Source organism: Tauraco erythrolophus, chromosome 21 (genome assembly GCF_009769465.1).
Source record: "Tauraco erythrolophus isolate bTauEry1 chromosome 21, bTauEry1.pri, whole genome shotgun sequence".
Classification (NCBI taxonomy): Eukaryota; Metazoa; Chordata; class Aves; order Musophagiformes; family Musophagidae; genus Tauraco; species Tauraco erythrolophus.
In genome coordinates this window covers 8,188,363-8,211,140 of record NC_141485.1, presented here as the reverse complement: position 1 = coordinate 8,211,140, position 22,778 = coordinate 8,188,363, and the positions used below count along the sequence as shown (strand labels likewise).

The following is a 22,778-nucleotide window of genomic DNA, read 5'->3' as shown; positions in this document are numbered from 1 at the left end:
AAGACGCACTCAGGGTATGATTATTCCTTTTGCCTTTAATTGTCTTTACCTGGAAAGACAATGTAGTAAGCAGTTAGTTCTTGAAAATCCATCATGATGGCAGGGGCTGAAACCAGACTTGGGATACCTCCAGAAGAAAGGCAGGGACACTTGTATGGAGGCCACTAGTAGGGAGTCAGTACACAGAAGAGAAGCATCGCAGTGTTCACTGTTATTGAGGGTAGCCATAAAGACTCAAGAGGAACACCGAATGTATTCTTCTATTCTGGAGAACACATTGTAAGGAAAAATATTCTCTTCCTAGCTTGGGAAAAGTGATCTCTAAAAAGTTGTATGATGATTATTACTTCAAAGTCCTCTCCTGCTGTAAATTCCCCTTGCCCATCCACCATTTGATACTTATTCACGAATCTTTATTGGTCTGGACAGCCTCTGTAACTGGAGCTCTGCCAGCAGTTACTCACAAGACCAAATTATCCTGTTTGGAGGTAATGATATAATACTAGATCAAATTCATCAGGTTTGCTTCATGCTGGGATTCACAATGGCCTGGCCAACAGGGCAAGAGTTTTAAGCCAGACTAACAAGAAGGTAATAGGAATGTTAACCAAAACACAGGATCTAAACATACTGGAATGGTTATTTAAGTAGCTTGGAGTGCAGCCGACTGTCAACTGAAGTCTCCTTGCTAAAGCTGCTCCCTTTTTCCCCCTGCGAGTGTTCCTGTTACTGCTTCTTTCCACTTTACTTAAATAGGGCTGGCAGCATCTTTCCAGCTGACAAACAGAGTGTCTCAGCATACCTGGAAGCAATTTGGTCTAACGTTCACACCCAACTGCCTTCACAAGAAGGTTCACAGTCACATGCTACCTTCTGCCTTTGGAAACCAACCGTGATTTAGCACTGTGCAGTGTTTCCAAGTGTGTTTCCACAGTTGTGCGCACCTCACCTGTTAGAGGAATTGCATGATTCTTGGAGGCATGGTGATACAATGCCCTGGACAACCTGAGCCCTGTAAAGAAACAGTGGTACCCACATTCCCAGGGCTCCAGTAACAAAGGCCATGGCAGTCAGACCCAGCGAGGACCAGACAAAGCTCCAACTAAAAGTCAAAAGAAAGAAATGAGAGATATTAGGAAGAACGAGGTGTGAAGAAAAAGGGAAAGTCTACCTGCAAAACCCAGGATTTCAAGCAATAACAAAAAAATCATTCAGCATCTTACAATCAAAGTGCACTCCCTGAAGATACAAACTTTGATAAAGCTTTATTTAGGAACTTCAGCGTAAAGTACTAACTAGAGCAAAGAGTACGACCTGCTGATTTCGTGTTAAATCCCAGACCTGGTCTCTTGCAGATTTCATGGCCAACTTTTGCTAAAACAATTGCTGTGACATTTTTGATAGCAGAACTATAACAATAGAGAGTGGTCAAGAATTTAACGGCTTAGTAGCTAAGCGAAAGTTTTCTATGTGCAAGTCTAAATTCCGCAGGATGATTTTACTTGTGCAACCAGTATAAATGAGAGTAACATCTGGGTCTTCCAAACTGTTAAGACGCAGCAGCTGAAGCACTCCTTAACTCTACCTGAGTAAGTAAAAACAGATGCTCAGTCTGAACAGTGAGTTTTCAGACAAAAGGAGAAGCATTTTTAAAAACTGTCCAAATCTTGTCTCCTTCCTACCCTATTCTAGGAGAAAATTAACCTTTTACTGGTCTCTTACTAGTTAAAGTCTCCTTTGAGGTCAATAGGGAGGTATTGACCTCAAAGTATCTTCAGACTAAATAAAAGTGCTGCAAATGACCAGGTGACCACCAGACTAGAGGATTTGTTAAAATAATAATCTAATTCATCTTCTAAAGATAAAGGGCTCTTGGACTTGATGAAAAGTGGAACCACCTGTTTTTTGGCAGTATGTCTTTCTGCTTTGGAAATCAATAGCTATAGAAAATTAAAATCTACTATTAACAACATTGCTGGAGGTTATAAGGAACATCTTTGTAGGAAGGCAATTTTCATGTTAGTCTAGCTGAAATGTCAGGAAGGTTCATTTTTGATTGAGGAAGGTTCATTTTTTACTCATGTCAGACTACTGCCTTCAACCTGTGATTCAACAAATTGGATCTCTAATGTATTTGCTGCTCTGGATGCAAACAGGATGCAAATCTAACCCTCGATTAGAAAACGCTGCATGCTCTAGAAGAAGAACACTCCAAAGACAGACGAGGTCCCAGGAAAGCAAGTCTTCACGCTGAAAGCACTTATTGGGACCGCGGGAAGCGGCTTTGCCGCAGATGCGCAGCGGCACCTGCCGTTCTCCGGCTGGATCGAGCTCTGCCCGCCGGCCCGGGCAGCGCCCTGGCGGGCTGCGGGGACCGGCAGTGGGACACCTGCTGCCGCCAGTGTTTTCCTTTGTCCTGCAGGTCAGCTGGTGTTGGCTTTAATTTTTTTGTGGTTAAAGGAAGAGGCCATCTGCCAGCCACAGGTTAGCTGGTCAAAACACACGGACCAGTACCTTATAAACCATACTGGGTCCCACAGACTCCTGCGTCTGAGGCACAAGGGGCTCACAAATGCCACATCGAGACTGCCTGAGATGTGCTGATCTGACCTCCCTCAGGCACTGAGAATGACAGATAAAGTTACACCTGCAAAATAGACACTTTTACCAACCTAGCTTACCCTACATGTTCAAGCAAGAGGGAAGGGGAAACTTAGTGGAAAGTCCAGTTGGATTTAAGTAGGAGCACACTGCCATCTTAACTTTGCCTCCTTCCTCCTCCTCAAAATGGGAGGATAGCAGCAGCAAAGAAATTTTTGATCTCTTGTATAGCATTCCTGTAAAAGAGTGGGCGAGAGATGTTTTATTAGTGGTGTTTCAATCATCTCGTATACAGCACGAGACACAAAGGAGCTGAGCAGGGTTTGGTGGTCGTATTTCTAGTAACAGAATGGTCATTTCTCGATGGAGGGAACCTTTGTTGCTAAAATAACTTACTTCTTGGCCAGCGATATGACATCTTGACACCAAGTCGTCTTAGCAGTTCTCTGCACACCTGGTTTCTCGGCTGCTACCCGTATTGTGCCAGAGATGCTCAGTGCTCTGTGTGCTGCTGTCTTCCTCTGGGTCCTGTGAGGGACCAGCAGAACCAGAAGAACCAGTGCTATACCTCCCATGCAAGGAGTTATCTGTAGACACAAGGCTGGTTAGATCAAGGACACCTTTCTTTCTTTTCTTTTTCTAGTGAAAACTCCGAAGCAATTCAAATTCAGTGTCAGAATTACATATCGGAGAATTGCAGATATATTCAGAAATAGATGTGACTTACTGTTTGTAGGTCACATTTGTAAAGAAAAAGAGTGACTTTGGTGATTTATGGTGGCTTTGGAGGAAAGACAATAGATCCTCCCTCCCCATCATACAGATACATGATCACTCCCTCCAATTTTGGAGAAAAACACAGGAAGAAAGAAAACTGTACCATAGAACTTTGGCCACAAATGCAAGAATCACTGATGCAGTCATCATTGTTATCTGAATAACATCAGACTGTTATTCCAGTAAATACTTTTCCCCACTCATCCTATACTTGCGTTAATTTTATAGATAAGTTAGGAGGATCTGACAAAGCACTTCCAAAGCACTCGGTGTTCAGTGTGGAGAGACATCATGATAACATGAGCAGAACAGAAGAGGGTTTTTTTTCTTGAAACCCTCAAATAATAGAAGTTGTTCCCAATAGCATCTCAGAAAACAATCTCTTTGTATTTTCCTGAAGAATTATACTGGTGGTACCAGTATAATGAGCATTTTACATTCAGTTTCCTCTGTTTGAGGAGGTCTTGGTGCACTGACAACCATTCCAAATGTGTCCTCAGGTAAAGGAACATCAGCACCTGCCCTGCCTGCTGCACAATATCACCTATGCCTGCTTTCATTCTGCAAGAGCTAGCCACACGTCTTCCACTTGTCCTGCAGGGAGTTCTCTTAAACACCGAGTTCATGACTAGCCAGTCGAAAGTTCTTCCACTGCTCGCCTCTTTTACCACAATGAACGCAAGTAATCCAAACCCCAGTGATTATTCTGATTTTACAGTGAATGGCTCAGCCCCATGAGTGAAAGTGAATAACTCACCCTGAATGCCCAGTGCCAGTCACCTGTGACATCTGCCATGCCGGCTGCTAGGACATAACCGAGACCACTGTAAGCAACAGAAAGGGATAATCAGTAGGCACCAATGAATTCTTGCTGTCTGAAATGACATGTCTTGCCAACCAAGGATAGCACAGAGAAGTATTCCATCATAGTTTTCAAAATGGATGAACAGAAACAACCCTCACGATCTGTGCTAGTCTACTTGCCAGCCAGCATTAAAAAGGGAGTCTAACCTCCTCAGAGCAGACTTGAGATGGTGGCAATAATGTCCAGATTCCCCTTGGAATACAGATTCTGCAGAATGAAACTGCAAACCCAGATCAGACAGCCCATAAAGCAGTTTATTATTCACTTTTTTTTCTGTGTTAGCCACATGAACTAAGCCCTGCAGGAATTTCTTTAGTTTTAGTCTGCCTTCTAGGCTCAGCCTTGGCTGCCGGCTCTAACAAAGAGTATGCCTCCGAACCACTTAAAAAGCCCATCTCCAGCTCTTCTTCAGACACAATGTCGATTTAACTAAGAGAGGAGAGGGAAGTGCCAATTCTTCCTTGGGAGATATTTAGTGGAGGGTTCTTGAACAATTTGTCAAGTAAACAAATATTTGAAAGCTTCTGTCTTCCAAGAAGACAAAACCCAGAAACCCAGAAATAAATTACCTACCCCATGCACATATTTCTCCTAGAATTGATTCAATATTTTATTAAAGCCTACTGGTTTTCAGAGTTTAGATTCTCCCTAAAAAACGTTGGGAGAAAAGAGCAAATTTTTCTTCAAGGCAAACACAGAAATAAGCCTAACTAGTTCTAATCAAACGTGCTAAGCAAGTGACAAATCCATTTGCGAGAGCCAATGCAGATACACATCAAACTATGTCTAATAAGGCTCATAGTATATTGAATTGCAGGTGTGACCAGACAGAATTTCAAAAGGCAGGTCAGTTACTAGCAAGAAAACCAACCTTCCCACTGGAATGAAGATATAGAAGATAGATAACATTGTGGTCCTTTTCCCTTCCTCAAACAGGTCTGCAATGATGGTAGGTGCTACCGTGGAATAACTGGCTGTGCCAATGCCAACTAGTCCTCGCGAAAGAAAGAATATCCAGTAATACTGCAGGCAAAAGACATGTTATAGTCCAAAAAAAACCCCATACAAGAAAGCAAGCTATTTATTTACTACTGAAGAGGTACATTTAGTGGATCAAATGCACCAGAGGAAATAAGGATTCAATTGCCTCTTGCATATGTCTGTACTCCCACCATACATATCTGCTTCCCTCACATCCCATTGCTGTGCTTTCTACTTTCTGCACAGTAGTGACTTCTTAGAGTGACACCCAGAGGGAATTACAGGATAGGGTCGATAGACCGCAAGCTTGCTGAACAAGCTGCTGCACTGTGAGGTCATAATCAACAAACATTCACAACAAAAATAAGATCCCATCACTTGCAACTGTAACATGTGGGTTCTCCATTGCCTAGGCTGGACTCCGCGATCACATAAAGCATCCCTGCACAAATTCCATTTAGTCCGGGCTTGGGGAGTGAGTGCTCGCTGACAGCTTTTCCAAATGTGACCAGAGAACAACTCTATCAACTCCTGCAAGACGTATGCTGACAATTTTCATCGTACCCTCTAAAAAAGCAACATACCGGTTCACTGATGAATGAACTGCCTAGTGTTACACCAGACCAGAAGAAAATACCAGTTCCAAGGATGATTTTCCTATTGTACCGGTCACCGAGGTATCCAAAGACGGGAGCAGCCAGCATGTAACACAAGATGAAGACTGGAAATCCAACAAGGAGCAAAGATAAAATCGGTCAAACTATTTTTATTGTACGTATTCCTCAGCCCTCAGACAAACTCGGGTTATTTTTTAGGGCATGGGTTAAAGGCAGGCTGAGTTTGTAAAACTAGTAAGTAGATTGATATTTAGAAAAAGATGAATGCAGATTCAAAAAAACCCCAAGCTATAAATAAAATGTGTGAATTGCTCAGGTTCTGTATTTCTTGAGAAATCCCTTCATCTTTTGTGATTCACACACTGTGGGATTTTTGAAGGACTCATCTCGTCTTCCCTGAACCAAAGACCTTCAGTTTTGCATTCCAGTCAGCCTGCCTACAAGTGGGTGTGAGCAATACCACACATGAGTAGCAACTAGAAGAAATAACGAACTAGACTGTGTTTTAGGAACACAAGGCAAAGTAAACTACCTGAACTTAAGAGATTTTATTACCTGTTTGCAGTAGACCTGTGTCCCCATCGCTAAGCTTGAAGTATTTCTGTATATTTAACAGGATCCCTGCAACAGAGTCAAACACTGAATGACAGTGAAGTACCCTTCTCCTTCCTTGTAATTCCAGTCACTTGCAAACTCAAAGATTTATTTCAAGAACAGGGCTTGCAAGAACTGCAGCACATTCAGCTTGCTAGTTTACCTGTAAAACATTACTCTACCACAAGCACAGATACCCAGAGAATTAAAAATTCTTATCACTATAGATAAAATTCATGATCTTCCACTACATAGGTCCTACGAGAGCCAGTTTACCCACTATTTCAATCATAACTGCTCTGTTTCTTTTGCACCATTAGTAAGTAAGCACATAAACAGTTTACAGTTCAAAGTTTAATGGACACAATGTGGAACGAAACATTTTTGGGTTTGTTTTGCATTTCGTTTTGTTTCACAAAGTTTTCCAGACAGGAGATTGCTATCGTCATACAGCTAATCCGAAAATTTTCTTAATGACCTTCAAATGTTAAGATGAGTTGAAATTCCTTCTGTTAAGAGTAACTGTTAATATTTTCAGCATATACAGTATTCAAACGAGTGCACGTTGGATTTTTCAGGATGCAAATGGCTACTCTTCATTAGCCAATGGTGGCTAAATCAGCCCATCGCCAGGGAAATACTGCTGTAATTCAGATCATGGTTCCGACCGTGGAATTTTGTTCGTATTTCCATGACAATTTTGCAGAGATCAGATGCGATACAGACAACTGTGGATTTACAAATTAGCATTTTTAGTGGTGACAATGACAGACAAACTTCATCAAAAGTGATCATGTCTATTTGTAACAAATGGCTGACAGAAATTCCATCTCAATTTCTAACTGTTCAATAGCTGTGGAAAAAGGTTAGAAGAGTTGTCAAAAAGTGTAGAAGAAAATCACACAAGCAACTGAGGGAAGATCCATGGATCTGGCACCTCATGCATGCATGAATGCTGCTGAGACAGAAAGGTCATTTTCATCTCTACATCATGCCAAGGCTACAGATCTACCACCTCACCTATCTTGCATTTCTGCATAATATTCCTGAAAAGAAAATTAAAAATAGCAGAAGATACTGCTTTGCATAAGCATACCTTTACTATGATATTGAAAGATATCCATTAAAAAAGAAATCTCTTTCCATGCAGCTTTAGTTTTGCTAAAATAGTCAATATCAAAACATTATTAAGAGGATGATGCCACCACTTGAGAAGACAAATTCCGAGTAAATTGTCTGCTATGTTCACAGAAGCTGATCTGCAGCAGCACAGAACTCAGGGTGAGGTCAGCAAGCGGCACCTATTCTGCTCCTGCAGTGTATTTTACGTGTTACACCATATACTACGGTGCTGCAGCCACTTAGAAGCATTCCTGAGCCAGCTAGTGTAAAGCTAAATCCCTGCTCTCCCACAGTCGCTGCGGCTGCAGCACCATCAGTGTCCTCACTACTTACTGATGTGACGTGAAGTCGGTGTAGATCAAGGTCAAGCCTAACAGCAGCACTGGAGGTTTTCTAGCTGTTTCTCAATGACTCTTGAACATATTTTGCATTTAGAGTTTTGCTAATGGTCTCAGAAGTTGAAGTCAGTGACTTCACTCGAACATTTTGCGTCATTAAAACAGGGCAATCAATTCTATCTGTTCTTTCTGGTAGCTGATTATTAACACACAGAAATACTTTATTAAAGGAACTTCAAATTTGGACTAATAGAGTATTTAGAACTAATCACAGCTAAGACAAGACTTGACTGAACCATAACTTCATCTCTAACTTCCACACTGAGTACCATTAAAATGTTATCCTCTCCACATAACTGAAATAACTGGCCTGACCAGTTACTGGCAAATTATAAAGCATTGATCTGAACAGCTTGGAATAGGGTAACAGACCACAGGGGGAAAAGTCTGCACGATCCCCATTTTTAACAAACTGAAGACTCAATTCCAGCAGACAATTAAGTGGAAGAGCTTGTTTTCTGTGTGAAAATTGATGCAAACTCTGTCAAAGCCTGTGAGCAAAACTGCCCGGAAACCACAACTTCATAACTGCCACCAGCTAACTTTTAAACAAACTCTCGAGCCTCTCCTCCTTCACTTTCCTGTTAACTCACATTCTAAAATACATTGACACATATGAACAGCCAAACGCACAAGTGCTGATGGAAGAATTCTGCAGTGCCGCTGAATTGTAGCAGATGAACAGTATATTGCTGTGGTATGAACCGCGATTGTGGATCTCCCCGCAGCCCACGAGCTCACAGAGTTAACTAAACTGTGGTTTAGTCATATATTGTAATTAAAGCAGATGTTGATATTCCAAAGGCTGGACACTATCCTCACCTCTGCTTTTGAACTCTGACGTGTCCCTGAAGGCACCTCACTCACAAGCCACGGAGCATGTTAGCAAGTAGGCAAGCTTCACTTCACAGGCCTTCCTGAAAATTTTAAGGTCTTGGCATGTACAGGAGCCAAAGAATAGTTCAAAGCCTGGAACGAGCCAAATGACTGCTTGCACTTCATACTTCCAGTCGTGTACCCTCCTAGCATCCCAGTTCTTTCTCAAAGGTATTTTCAGCCTCTCCTGTCTCCTGCCCTTCTCCAGGGAAATTTACTTGACAATAGAACTCATACATTGAAGTTTTTCACTGACTGTCTGGTAATATCATTCAGCATGCACTCCTTGTTTCCTTCCCTCATATGTGTGATTAAGAAGTATTCAAAAGAAAAAAGCTTAAACTCCTAACCCACTAGCCTCTCCATTTTTAAAGATACTGACCAAATGTCTTCAATTTCTCAATTATCTAAGTAGTAAAAATAATCGGTTTGTGTACCGTCACTAGATATTAATTCCAAATTTAACAATCCATCCTTTGGGTTTTTTCAAGGTTTTAAAACATTTATGATCTCCGTGACACTCAGAAGTAAAATATAGGAAGCTCACAACAAGTGTTTCCTCCTAATTCATAAATCAGATCCCTGGAAGCGTGGTAGATGCTTAGCGGTCATGCTAAACAGAAGAATTTACACAGACCACAATTCACATAGATTTCCCACCCGTTTACGGGAAGCAATGCTTTGCTGTTCATGGCTAGGTAAAAAAAAAAAAGTAATTAAAAAAATCACATTTTGAAAGAAGGATATTATTTATGAGAAAACAAGTTGTAAATTTGGTAGGTGATGCTTAAGGAAGTGGGTCTCGATTCTCTTTACACAACCATGTTACACTCTACATGGCAGAAATCACACAATTTCCATGAGGAAGTTAAGCCTCCCCTAAACAACCTTCACAAAGACAGCATTATTTTTCTACTTTTAATCTATTCTTCAGATAAAGGAATGCCACATCTGATCTACTAGATCCTAAAAAGGCCTGGTAAGCTGCTGTATACAATAAAGGGAAGCTTCTTAGTCACATCTCTGCAGAATCCAGACACAAAAATAGACTAGTTGCTCTGTATGCTAAAGTCTGTTTAACTTAATGAATATTAAGCATTTAATAGATGTGATTTTTATAAGCATTCTACTAACCACTAATAATACATCATTTATTGGTCTCTCAAGATTTATAGCTGGAAGTTTCATTAACAGTATGACCAACAGGCTAAAGCAGATCAGTGAGAAAGAGTAAAAAGACATAAAGCACATCCTCACTTTGGAGAACATTTGTAACTACAGAGTAAGTAGAGCTGTTGAGAACTTAAATTTCTTTTTCCTTAGAAAGAGAAAATAGGCTCTCACCTGGCACAGTGAACCAATCCATAAAATTTATTAAATTTGCATAGCACAGCACAGCAGCTATCAGGTAACCTCTCTTTGCTGGACCACGCCTTGATGCAAACAGGAATGGAGCTTTTCCCACACGTGCTGCAGTAGCTCCGTAATTCTGCTCCTCGGGAGGTGGCTGGGGCTGCAAGCCCGTGTCTTCCTGAGCGCCAGAGCTCTGCATATTTCCCAGTGCTGAAAGTCCCCACAGATGGGATCAAGCGTTTCCTGAGCGCACCGAGCTGCAAGTCAGTTCTGTGTTCGGGCTATGAGGAACTTCAATCACTACGGTCATTTCCGGCAATGAAGCCCAGCCACTAAAAACTAAAATTAAATGTTGCTCGCAGTAGGAAGAACTTCACGAAGAAAGAAGCTGCAGTCTTGTGTTTTTGCAAAAGCAAAACTGCTGAATGCTACACCTTGAAGACAAGGAAAAGTAAATGCATACGAAAGCCAAATAATCCATTGTGCATCCAAAAAATGAAAGCTCACAAATTTGCAATGATCTCACAGCAAAATTAATAATAATCTTCGCTAGGGTCTCAGTGAGTTGCCACAGCTAAAAATGGCCTTTCTAAAGAAGAGAGGGGAAACAAAAAAAGAGAAGTTCGTTTGCTAGACCAGGCACCTGTCTTGGCATTTAGCCCTCCTTCACCACGGATTCCTGGTGCAACTCTGGACAAGTCATTTGCTTTCTCTGCCCCTCAGATCTTTATTCCTGCCACACACAGACACCCCCGACCTCTAGAACAGGCTACTAGCCCGGTCCCTGCCACCTGACCAGTCACTTCTCCCTGCTGCCACCCACTGGCTTTGCACTGGCCAGATCTCCCAGAACAAATCCCTTTCCAATAAAGTCCTGAGTTTTTAGGTCAAATCAGCAATTTAAGCAGAACACTCATACTCCAGACTACTTGCTGGTTTGGTTTTTTTTTTTTTAGTGGGGAATACAAAACAACAACAGAAAAAAAAAAAAAACAACCCAGAATGCTGCTGTAAGCAGAGAAAGGGAGATGGAAGCAAAAATACTCGTCTTCGCCCCTAAGTGTGCACATTCCACGGTTCCGAATTGTGCAATGGGATTTCTTCCCCTTTCTCCCCCGAAAAGGGGTCTGAAAGGGGAAGAAAGGAGGACACAGGAAGGCGTTCTTGTTCTTGTACCTTTCTTCCCCATCGTTCTATTGGCCATTCAGACTTGAAAAACTATTTTTAGTTAATTCTTCCAGCATCACTTTTCTTAGTATATTAATTATTTTTAGACACATAACTAGTCCCATGTCTTTTGAAATATTTTGTGGATTACCAAGTTCAGAAGGCAGTTTATTTTTTGCACCCTGTCAAGAAAGTTTAAAGTGAAAATTAACAGTAAACTGTAAGGGTTTAAGAGTGAGGCAGCTAACTGGAATGAAGATAAGAGTCTATGGTTGGGGTTTTTTTTTAAGAACTGTGTGTTTCACACTTCAGACTAAACTGAAAACCAAAAGAGCACCTAGTGTTCTTGGTCATTTTGTAAAATCTGGACTCCTTTACTTTTGCGTGCTCAACACTGCAGTATTTCATTCTGTCTTCATTCTTCACGAACCAGAAGGCATGTTTAGTTTAATCATGGGTGAGTCCGTATTACTTTTATTTCAAGAAGGGTTATTATTTTTTTGGTAACATCTTAGCTCTCAATTTTCTAAGGGAGGATTTGGATAAAGATCGTGGGCATTTCTCCCCACTCCTGCTCAAGGGAGCCCCACAGAAGTCGGCTTGTGTCAGAAAACGTTTCAGAGTGTGCCAACTTAGAATCAGGAAGAAACTTTTGCTCTCCCTTCTATATTATCACTACTACCTTTTTCCCTAGTATGGACTGGAGAACCTCCACTGGGTAAATGTCACATCATCTACGCATCCCACATCCATCATTAAACCAATGAAGGCAAGAGTCGACTATACTTGGGAGCAATAAAGAATGAGCACAATTTTGTAGAGATTAAAAACTTTATCTACGTCCACAAACATGGATGAAAAACCTACAGAAAATATCGCAGTTACTTGGAAGAATCACAGTTGGCGTTAAAGGTGGGCAAGGTGAACGCCAGCTCTGCTTTGCCTGAGCCCACAAGCCAGTGGCGGCAGCGGCGGCTCCCGGCGGCTCCCGGCGGCCGCTGCAGCGCCGCGTCGCGAGGTGGCGCTCACACACCGGCACCGGGCACCGGGCACCGGCACCGGGCACCGGCACCAGCACCGGGAACCGGAACCGGGCACGGGCACTGGGCACCGGGCACCGGCACCAGCACCGGGAACCGGCACCGGGCACGGGCATTGGGCACCGGGCACTGGCACGGGGCGCCGGCACGGAGCGCGGCAGCGCGTCCCCCAAACGCCCTGCCGCAAACTAGTCAGTTACTTTTTTTTTAAAAAAAGAGAGAAAACCCAGCGGAAACGGGCAGAAGCGGAGCCCAAACAGGGTGCTGGAGGCGCAGACTGACGATGCGAGCTGCCTGCCGCAGGGAGGTTCAGCAGCCAGAGCGAGCGAGAGAGCCCAAGTTGTGCTGGTTTTTCATCTTTGTTCCCTTCAAAAGCAAGGCAGGAGTTGATCTGGGCTCGACATCCTTTAGGACGAATATTTTCCATATTTGATGCCCAGCCACATCTCAAACCGTCCCCGGAGGGCGGCTCGTCAGGATTTAAAACTCTCACTCTGGAGAGCTTAGCCTCTTGATCCAAATGTCCTTTGAGTTTCTGCGGCACATCCTGCACTGCTCTCAGCTCCTGACCTCTACTGCCACGCTTGGTGTTTATAAACAGCTACAAGCAGATTTTAAACTAATGCTGCTATGGCCAGAACTCAGTTCTGCTTTCCTAAAATGGAATTTCCAAATTCCACATTTTCCAAAGATAGAGTCAGTTTAAACAGAAAATGTTCCTCACAAACACCAAACCACCAGCAATAAACTCTCCTTAAACTCTTGATTCCTCTTTTGCCCTTCATTAAAGCTTCCCAACCTCACTTCTAGTTTACGATTTGGATGCGACGCTAGCTGGCACCAGAGTTGTGAGCCAGGCTGTGGGACCTCAGTGCCAAACACACTGCGGCTCTGCCGCTGCTGCTGGTGCCAGGCATCGCCCCCCTTCTCCCTCACCTCAGTGTCACAAGCCACGTCCTGCTCTCCACTCCCTTTTTCACTGCTGGGCACCAGTCTGCAGTCACTTCCAGAAGGCCTCCATGACTTCGCCTTACTCCGTCAGCTTTGACAGACATTCCCTGGGAGCTAAGCCTGCCGCTAACTGCCTGCTTGTTCTTTTCTCCGACTGCCATTTTCATGTTCATGCAGACAATGCCACGCCAAAAAACTCCTGCAAAACTTTGTGACGATCCACTTTTGCTGCCTGGGCTACAGAATACTACACAATACAAGTCAACTTTTGTGAGGCAAGATTACAGCTCATTTCTTTATAGCCAAATATTTTCTTTTCCTTATTTGTTCATTTCCGTCAGCCAGGATATGGACTGACTGTCTTGGAACAAAGTGCAGTCTTTGCCTCCGCAGCTTACACCAAGGGTGCCAGGTGCCAATGCAACATAAAAAGTAGCTTTTTGTCCCTGTCACAGCCCCTTCACCAGCTCTGTTCTCTCCATGGTCCATTTAAGCAGGAGATCTCTCAGCTGTGTCACGCAGTTAAATCCTTCCACGGCAGCAGCGAGTCAGAACCTGCTTATTCGAGGCATTTGGCACCAGCCACACAGAGCAGCACATTTTCTGACATCGGTCCGAGTCTGGCTGTGATACCAAAAGTTGGTTTGATGGTTGAATCTGACAAACGCAACTGAGACTCCCCAGATGAACACACACATTTGGTGATAGCTTGAACTGGTTGGCTGACACTCAGCAGGCCAATCCATGGGAGTATATGCGCCCAGGAAGCTGGCTTGCTTCAAGTAGAGCATTCAAATAAGTTCTCCTTGGCTATTACTCATCTAGAGTGTCCCGTCTGCCTCGGCACCCACCCAGCATCTGGGCAGCAGTTCTGTTGGGTCTTCACTCTGTGCTATGTGCTCTGCCTGCAAGACCAAGGAATTACCCTTTCTTGGCCACAACCCTGCCCTGTGCTGCCATTCTCATTAGCAAGAAACAAGCCAGCGGTGTGGTAGCAGGCAGCTAACGAGCAGAAGCCTTGGGCACTCTCAGGCAGGGCTACCTGAGACCTCTCAGAGTCATGGAAGCCGCTGGTATGTTCCTGTCAGCTTAACTAAACCTAGGTGAGACAGTGCCAGCGAACGTGCCACGCCTGCAATCCAGACAGGACTGTTTACAGACAACTGATGTGAGAGCTTCTAGTTTTCCCTGGAAGGATTTCCAAGTATTTACTAGAAAATGCCTTTGGATGTATTTATTTATCCAAATGTCCTTTAATGGCGGATGCTGCCGCATCCATGAACAGCTCTGGAGGTTTTGCCAGAGCTTTCCAAGAAAGCTACATCAGAAGGGGCATTAATAGTCAACCAGGATGTCAGACAGTTATAAACTGAAATATATTTTATCCTGATTAACTCTAAACCATTTCAATACATGTAACAAAAAGAAGCTTATTAACCCACTGAACAGCAAACAGCAACAAAGTCCATGAAAGAATTGAATATGGAAATAATATCCATTGTTGACTAGATCTGCCAATACTGATTTTAGGAAGAAAGAAATAAGCTGCTTTTGGTATCACATTTCTCTCATGAATTACTCAGACAGAGACATAAAGTAGCCAAAAGAAAATACACGCTTGTTTTGTATTTGCAAGCATATATGGGAATGGTCTGCATTTTGAGATGTACATATTTTAAACCTGCTGTGATGGAAGCAAATTCATAAATCATGAGATTCTGCAAATAATTGAAATACGGATTTCTGCAATACTTGGTAATTTTAGTGTCTGTCAAGATCAGAAAAATGAAATTCAACATAATTCTGGTAGGCAGACAGCTTAATAAACTCATGCCTGGATCTACCTGAAATATTCCACTCCAAGGAGAGTCAAAGACAATGGTAAAGAGCTGTAGAGTGACAGAGATTTAGGAAAGAGGCTGTGGGTTTTTTAAGATTTGTCACTGTGGTCTTTATTAGAACCAAGACTGCACAATAAATCACTTTTGCTTTTGAATCCAGTCTGCAATGCTAAAACATAAAGACAAACTGGGACCTAGACATTACTATCTGGATTGCATGTCTGGAGGGACAGCAGTCTGACTTACAGTTTAACCAAACATTGACCCACCTGACAGGAGAGCAGGCTACTCAAGTGATGGAATCCTGCGTAAAATTCGGCACAATTTTCAGTTTCAGATATATTATGGAATCAATAGTTATACTGTCCTCGTAAAATACCTTATTGCAAAACTCCAGGGATGACTCATCTACCAACGTGTATATTTTTGCATTTCAGTCCTCCAGACTGATGCACATTTGCTGAAGTGTTATTCCCTTGGAACATAGAGCCTGTGCTAGCCGGAAGTGAGGGAGCCCAAGTGCTCTCCTTCCGATGGAAGTTTGAGAAATTCTGCACCTGTAGTTTGTTGAATCTGCTGTATCTCAGGGTATTGCTTGTGGCTGCATTTAATCATGATTAACGTTCAGGTAGCAACTACTAATGACTTAAAATACTGTTATGAAGTATTTAACATTTTAGAATAAAATTTAGTAGCTGAATAATCAAAACTAGACTGTCAACATTTTTTTTCTTCAAACATTTGCAGGAAGAAGTAGCAGTATGAGCCATCAATCAAATTGTGTGTCTCTTGCCTTTGCGTGCATCTTGTGGAACAAATATGTAGCAAGGGACTGAACCATCCAGACTAACAGTCTTTAGGAGTCCAGTACACTTTATGAGCAGTCTTCTGTTAACAAAAAACTTCAAGAAAACCAGCTGGACCACCTCTTTCACTATAGACTTAATTGGAAAATACCTGCTTGGAAGATTCTCATCCTGTAAGTTTCAATAAATGCTACATTTTTAGTTACTGCTTTTTTTTTATCTCCTCAGCCTGGATTTCCTTTTAAAATGCTTTCTTTCACATTGCCTGGGTAATAGCACAAAACCCAGTGTGGATCCAGTGTAAGCACACATTAGCCTTGTGAGAGCAGCAAGTAAAACTTACACACTCTAAACTGTACAATCCATTTTTTTCATCATTGTTGACAAATAAGTTACATATAACTTTAAACTTCCTGGAATGCAGGAATGCCCCTGATTGGGCAGGGAGGCTAGTTCAGAGTCTTCTCCTACACCTTTTTAATTAGGAAACAATCTGCAACTTTAAGAAAAAATTATTGGGGTGCTTACCAAAATAACTCATTTCACAGGTAACATTCTCCTCAGTTGTATCCATATAATTCTGCCTCAAAAGGTAGAGTAGAAGAAATTACAGTTCCAGCACACAATCACAGAGCAGTAAAAGATGAAGACACTCCAGTCCTATTAACGGTTCCCTCCTTCTTCTCTGGAAAAAAAACACAATAATCTTCTTTGCAAGTGCGAACATTTTGCAGTAACATCAGGCAAAGGAGGAAGCTGCACATCGCTGGAACAGAGCTTCCTCTTCTAGCTGAGATTTATTCAAGCACAGAGCAGCTCGTGGAGGTCAAGAGAAGGGAGGCGTTATAGTCACTATGCACCAAAGACACTATTTTGCAAACCAATTTAACTGCTTTTGTCTATTTTTTTTAGCTCAAGCTCACTTTTACAGTTGTACCTGATAACTGGAATTCTTGCATTTTAGGATTCTGGATGCTTCTGCCACAATTATAGCAGAAAAGGGCTGTGAAATCTGCATGGATTTGGGAAGAAAACTATGGAATTAAATGTCTGTTTAACCTATGTTTTGACCTTTCTACTATAGCGAATCATTCATCCCCAGAAGAACCATTAGTTCACCACTGCAGTCTTCACTTTTATACACCAGAGCCCTCTTAATTAAGAGGACAGCATAATAGATAAGGAGCCGTTTATTATGAGTTATGACAAACAGACAAGCATTGACAGAACAAAAATGGAGGACTTGGCCTAAAAGGCCTTTTTCTCCCTAGCCTTACTATCTCCAAACTGAAAGAGAAGACTATTCTGCAAGTGAACGCAGTATTTTAATCACTACAGAAAATGGTAACTAAAAACTGGCATAAACACAGATTTAAATTAAGAATAATCTAATTTAGTATTGCAAATGTCTTTACTTCCCATCAGAGCATCCCACACAAACATCTACTGTCGCTCGCAATGCTTCCAGTAAGCAAAGTCCAGGCTGTACTCACCCTTTTGGTAAGGGTAAGCACGTGAACTCCCTATCACCAAGCATAATTGTTAACGCTGGGAAACAAATTCTGCCAGCAACAAAAGAAAACTTCTGTCACTTCAAAACTCTCAGTTATACTAACCCTGGGATGCTGATGTTTATGACAGTTATCGTGCAAATATTTGGAAGTTCTTAAAGTTTTGAAGCAATTTAGATAGAAAATTGGAATTAAAATACCTCTATTCTGTTGCTGATAGGTACCCACCTTAGGCATAGGGCAGTTTCCACTCCAACAAGAAGAGAACAAATGCAGAAAGTAGCCAGTCACTCTTTTCCTGGGCATTTTCCATTTGGTTTTGATCAGCTAGTGATAAAGAAGTCTGAAAAAAACCTTGGCCAGTCAAACATCTGCTTTTAATGAAACAAACCCAAAAAATCCATGAAGATGGAGAAAAAAAAATGTAAAGTGTAGGCAGGATAGTCTGTCAATTACATTGGTAATCTGGGAGACAAAGAGTTGGGAAGAATTCCCTGCTGTGCTACCAATTTCCTTTGCTAAGGCAAAGGGACCTCAAGTTCCTATCTCTAAAGCAAATGGTACTACAGATCCTTAAAAGGGAGAAAAAATAAAAAACATTAAAATTTTGAAACACTTACACAGTTCTGCTTAACATCTGATTTTTGTTAATTAATGCACAAGATATTTTCAGGTTTCAGCACTTGGTTCTTCAGGCTCTGCTCTGCATAAAATATTCCTTACAAAATTTGCAACCACAGGAATAAAACCATAATATGAATATTTAAAATTTATTAATTACTTGGCAATACTAAACTGAAAAGTAGACATATTCATATCTTACATTTCTGTCTATTCATTCCATTCACTCTTTATACTACCAGTAATTTCCCCTGGTCTGAAGACAGCCTCAAAAGGTCTTCCATATAAAATTAAAAGGTGGATGAACAAAATCTAGCCTTTTTCTTGCCTGGAATCATGCTGGAATTTGCACACTTTACACACTTTCGATACAGCACAATAATACAGAATCTCAGGCTGCTAATGAAATTATTTTATTCTCATGGCTTTCTTTAGTAGCTACTTTTGCTTAAGACAAGTTCAGCACCAGTGAAACAACTATTATCTCATTGTTCCTATGAGCCAGCAGCCAGCAAAGTCTCTACTTCAAAGTAGCTTTTCAGATGCTTTTCATGAATAGTCGATATTTAGTTTTTAATCATGTTCCCTTGTTAGGTAATACTTTTGTCTTAAACTAACACACAGCAGAAAGTAACACATAATGCTACGACTCTTATCAATGAGAGCATTAAGATCAACTTCAGCTGGTATAGTTACTTTAAAAAAAGTGTTGCAAGAATTTATTACTGTAAATCCCTAAATCAAATGAAGCTAAGAAGAACCTTTGTTTCACAGTCTACAACAGTTGCAGGAGTTTAACTTGCTTCATCAAAGGCATGGAAGAACTGCAGCCACGCAATTTTCCAAAGTGTAAAAAAATATTTTCTTTACCTCACAACAAGGCTTATGTCAACAGAATGTTTTCTAACTTAGGTCATTAAGATGCTTCCTTAAGAAAGAATTAAAAAGTACAGAATAAGGACAGTGTAAATCAGCGAAGTGATTAATCTGTTCCAAAAAGCCAACTATAACTCAAGCCACCTGTGTTTTCACTGCTTTCGTGCCCCCTTTTCTCCTCTGAGAAGTTCACAGTGTAATGCAAACAGAAGAAGCCAGTCACACACAAGACGTTAAGATGGGAAAAATCCAGCACTGTGGCAAGACTGCGGCAAGAAGTTACCGGACTCCGCAGGTCGGAGGCATTCATCCCGTTCGTCCACTCACCGGCTTCCAGCAACGCGCCTGCTGCTCTTTCCTTGTCTGCTTCAAAGCCCAGCTGTATTTGGGGCTTCTGCAGAAGTTAACTCCGATGCCAGAGTACCTCCATGTATTACAAGAATTAACACAGCATGATTTTCCAGTAGAGGCAAATATTGCATTAGATCACAGAATCACAGGATGTTAGGGATTGGAAGGGACCTCAAAGGATCATCTAGTCCAATCCCCCTGCTGGAGCAGGACCACCTAGATCAGATCACACAAGAACGCGTCCAGGCGGGTTTTGAATATCTCCAGAGAAGGAGACTCCACAACCTCTCTGGACAGCCTGTTCCAGTGTTCTCTTACCCTTACTGGGAAGAAGTTCTTCCTCATGTATAAGGGGAACCTCCTGTATTCCAGCTAATATCCATTTCCCCTTGTCCTATCATTGGATGCCACTGAGAAGAGCCTGGCTCCATCCTCATGACAGTCACCCTTTCCATATTTATAAACACTAATGAGGTCCCCCCTCAGTCTCCTCTTCTCCAAGCTAAAGAGACCCAGCTCCCTCAGCACTAATCCTCAGGCACTGTATAACTGCATTCACGTTAAGGGATCTGCCACTTGAACCACACCAGTACAGACCGTGTTGGCTACGCTCAGGCACAGCCCTTGTGCAGGTTACAGTTCTATCCACTGTGCTGTTCATCTCGACGGCAATTTGCTACACAATACCTGCCCCTCACGCAGACATATTTGCTTCCCTTTCGTGCACTGTATTAATTGTCTACTAGCAAAGGCACTGCAACGATGAGCATATCGCAGAGAAATGCAAGTTTACTGTTGTGGATGATTCCAGGAAAAAATGAATTTTGTTGTCAAGTGCTTTATGTACTTCCTAATCAACAATTGTCAGCCCCAATTTGAGATAATTGGTATCAACTATGATACGTTTTGCAAAACGTGAGCAAAAGCAAAGAATTTACCAGTTTAAAAGGCGAAACAATTTTTAAAGGGTCATTATTTATTGTAAACCAAGTATGTCTGTCTTTTTAAAAACAGCCCTATTTAAAATAAAATGCGAAACAAGGGCAGCCTACACTACCGAGAAATCTGGAATCACTAAGTACAAAATATCTAAGCAGTCCAGGCTTGCTGCAGAAATTTCAGAGAAAGTCAAAACACCAAACTGGTGGGTGTCACTGAGTAAGTGGCTAGAAATAGCACGCTGAGTGCTGAGCCAGCTTTTTACAACACTAGCTTCATCTGCAGGTGCAGAAAGAAAGTGAATTCTTCATTTCAGTTTATTCAACAAGTTCATTTTGATGACTGGTTCATTCAGAGAGGAGAACTAAACTGGGATTTGAAAAAGGAAGCCAGCTTGGTTTTCCCTTTTCCAAACTATGAGCAAAATCAGATGCAGGATGATTAACTCTAACTTGTGGGAGGATAAGATCTGGTAGTATTAATATCTTGGAAGTTGGGGGAGCTAAGAAGAAATTTTCATCTCTCATTAATCATTCCTTTGTGCATTTTAAGTGAATCTCATCTAAACGTAACTTAACAGAAATAATCAGTTAAAAGCTCACAGCATCTAATAAACAAAAGATCTCGATTGTTACTTGTTGAATTAAAAAAACAAAATCAAAAGTTTGAATAGATATATGTTGACATATCTTAAATCAATGACTACTTCTGTCCTTCTGACAAGTGACATCCTGCCAAGCACAAGGAATCTGCATTTATTTAAGAAATAATTAAGAATTATAAATGTAAAATAAGATTAAAATAAATCATGTAAATTAAGATTTCCTGCTTGCCATTTTAAATCATGTATCGATTATTTAAATCTCTGGTTTAAGCCAACAATGGAAAAAGGAAGTAATGAAAACAGCATTTCAACTTCTGGCATCAAATTTATAGACAAATAACCATTCTCAAATATATGTCCTTGTTTGCTTCAAGTAGGAATACTGATATTTATTTTCTTCTAGTAACACGCCAGCATTTCAGAAAAGGCAAATCAATTACTACCTGCCTTATATTTCACATCCTTGTATTTGTTCCAAGGACTGAAAACTGACACAGCAGTGGATTTCATGGCTCCTTTGCCCCAGGTGTATTAAACTGATTGTCGATTAGGTCAGGCTTTGTGGGTAGCAAAGCAAAAATTTCTTCAGAAATATGAGCTAGAAAATTGCAATTTTCATTTTAGTTTAACTCTTCCTGTAACTATTTTGGCATTCAAGGCAGTCTTTCATTATTAATTCAATTTCTGCTGCTTTCCTTTGTAATCTTATTTTGAAGTCAACTGTTTCTCACTAAGAATGAGGGAAGAAATCCCATTCTGAAGAAATTATGTCCATGTTGTGTAAAGTGAACACCTCTCAGGTAGGCATTTTACCCTGATCCTAACACTAACGACTAGGCAAAGTCTCCGTCTCCCAGCTGAGAATGCTATCTGTTTAAGTAATAGTTTAAGCTTACACAAAGTTGAGAACAAGGTCATTCTGGTTTACCCAGGTCTTAAACAGTGCCTTCCTGCCAGAAGTCTGAGCCAATACCACCGTAAGACTCCATAAGGATTTCCTGCAGTTCCAGAGACTGTTTTACCATGACCATTCCTGTCAAGGTTGATTCATACCAGAAATCTTATCCAAAAGTGACGTCAAAACACTTTTGTTTAGGTGGCCACCCTTCACTGAACAACTTACTCTGTATCTACATACCTTCTCCCTGGCTCAAGCAATCATTTTCCAAGCTTCTACTGAAACCTTTGTCGATGGTCAATGACCTAGGTGGAATACTGCTGGATTTATTAAGGAATGACAAACAGATACCTGGCGAGGTTTGAACATTAAAGTCACTGTGGTTTCATGTATCAGGGAATGGAAGTCAGGACCAGCTCCTATTTCTGGCTCCAGCACAGGCTTGCTCTGGCATCTTGGGCAAGACATTTTAGCACCATGGACTGCCACACATGTTCATCCGAACTATTTGGACTCTTATGAAAGAATGGAGATTCTTACCTCTACGGGAGATGACAAAGGATTAGCGTTAACCCAGCAGGACTCTGATCTTAGCTGGGGAATCTAAACATTGCTACAATACAAGTAAATATAAACATTTTCATCATACTCTGCATGGAGGTATGTTCTGAAGAGATGCGTTGTAGCAGCTGCAGCAATTCACCTACCAGGTTTCTCTCTGTTTGCCATTCTACTGATTCACTGGTCCATTTTTTCTAGGAAATCTCCCTTCTTCACACCCCCTCCCACCTCCCAGTGAAACATGAGCCCAACAACATTTAAGTAACAGTTAAACTTTTGAACCTGTTATGCAGGAGTAGCCTTAAACTCATGCAAAATACTCTGGCCAGACTGATGTGTTTAGCCTGGTCATACATAATTGGAAACAAAACAGCTTTTAGTCTTTGTTACGCTCTTATTCAAGCCAGCAGGGAGCTAGGAATTGAAGA

The 22,778-nt window shown here is 41.5% G+C and overlaps 1 protein-coding gene across 1 annotated transcript in view; it reads right to left on the bottom strand.

Annotated features, from left to right (window-relative positions):
* The window catches only part of LOC104374538 (protein spinster homolog 3), a 35,672-nt gene extending 17,780 nt beyond the window's left edge, over positions 1-17,892 (bottom strand). Inside the window, exons 1-9 of the mRNA XM_086624461.1 lie at positions 17,729-17,892; positions 16,518-16,674; positions 10,176-10,618; positions 6,397-6,462; positions 5,809-5,945; positions 5,115-5,266; positions 4,136-4,202; positions 2,998-3,188; positions 950-1,102 (exon numbers count right to left, since the gene is read on the bottom strand). Of these exons, the coding sequence (XP_086480587.1) occupies positions 950-1,102; positions 2,998-3,188; positions 4,136-4,202; positions 5,115-5,266; positions 5,809-5,945; positions 6,397-6,462; positions 10,176-10,383 (974 nt within the window). The 5' untranslated portion in view covers positions 10,384-10,618; positions 16,518-16,674; positions 17,729-17,892. The remainder of the gene's footprint in view (positions 1-949; positions 1,103-2,997; positions 3,189-4,135; positions 4,203-5,114; positions 5,267-5,808; positions 5,946-6,396; positions 6,463-10,175; positions 10,619-16,517; positions 16,675-17,728) is intronic.
* Between the last annotated feature and the right edge of the window lie 4,886 nt (positions 17,893-22,778).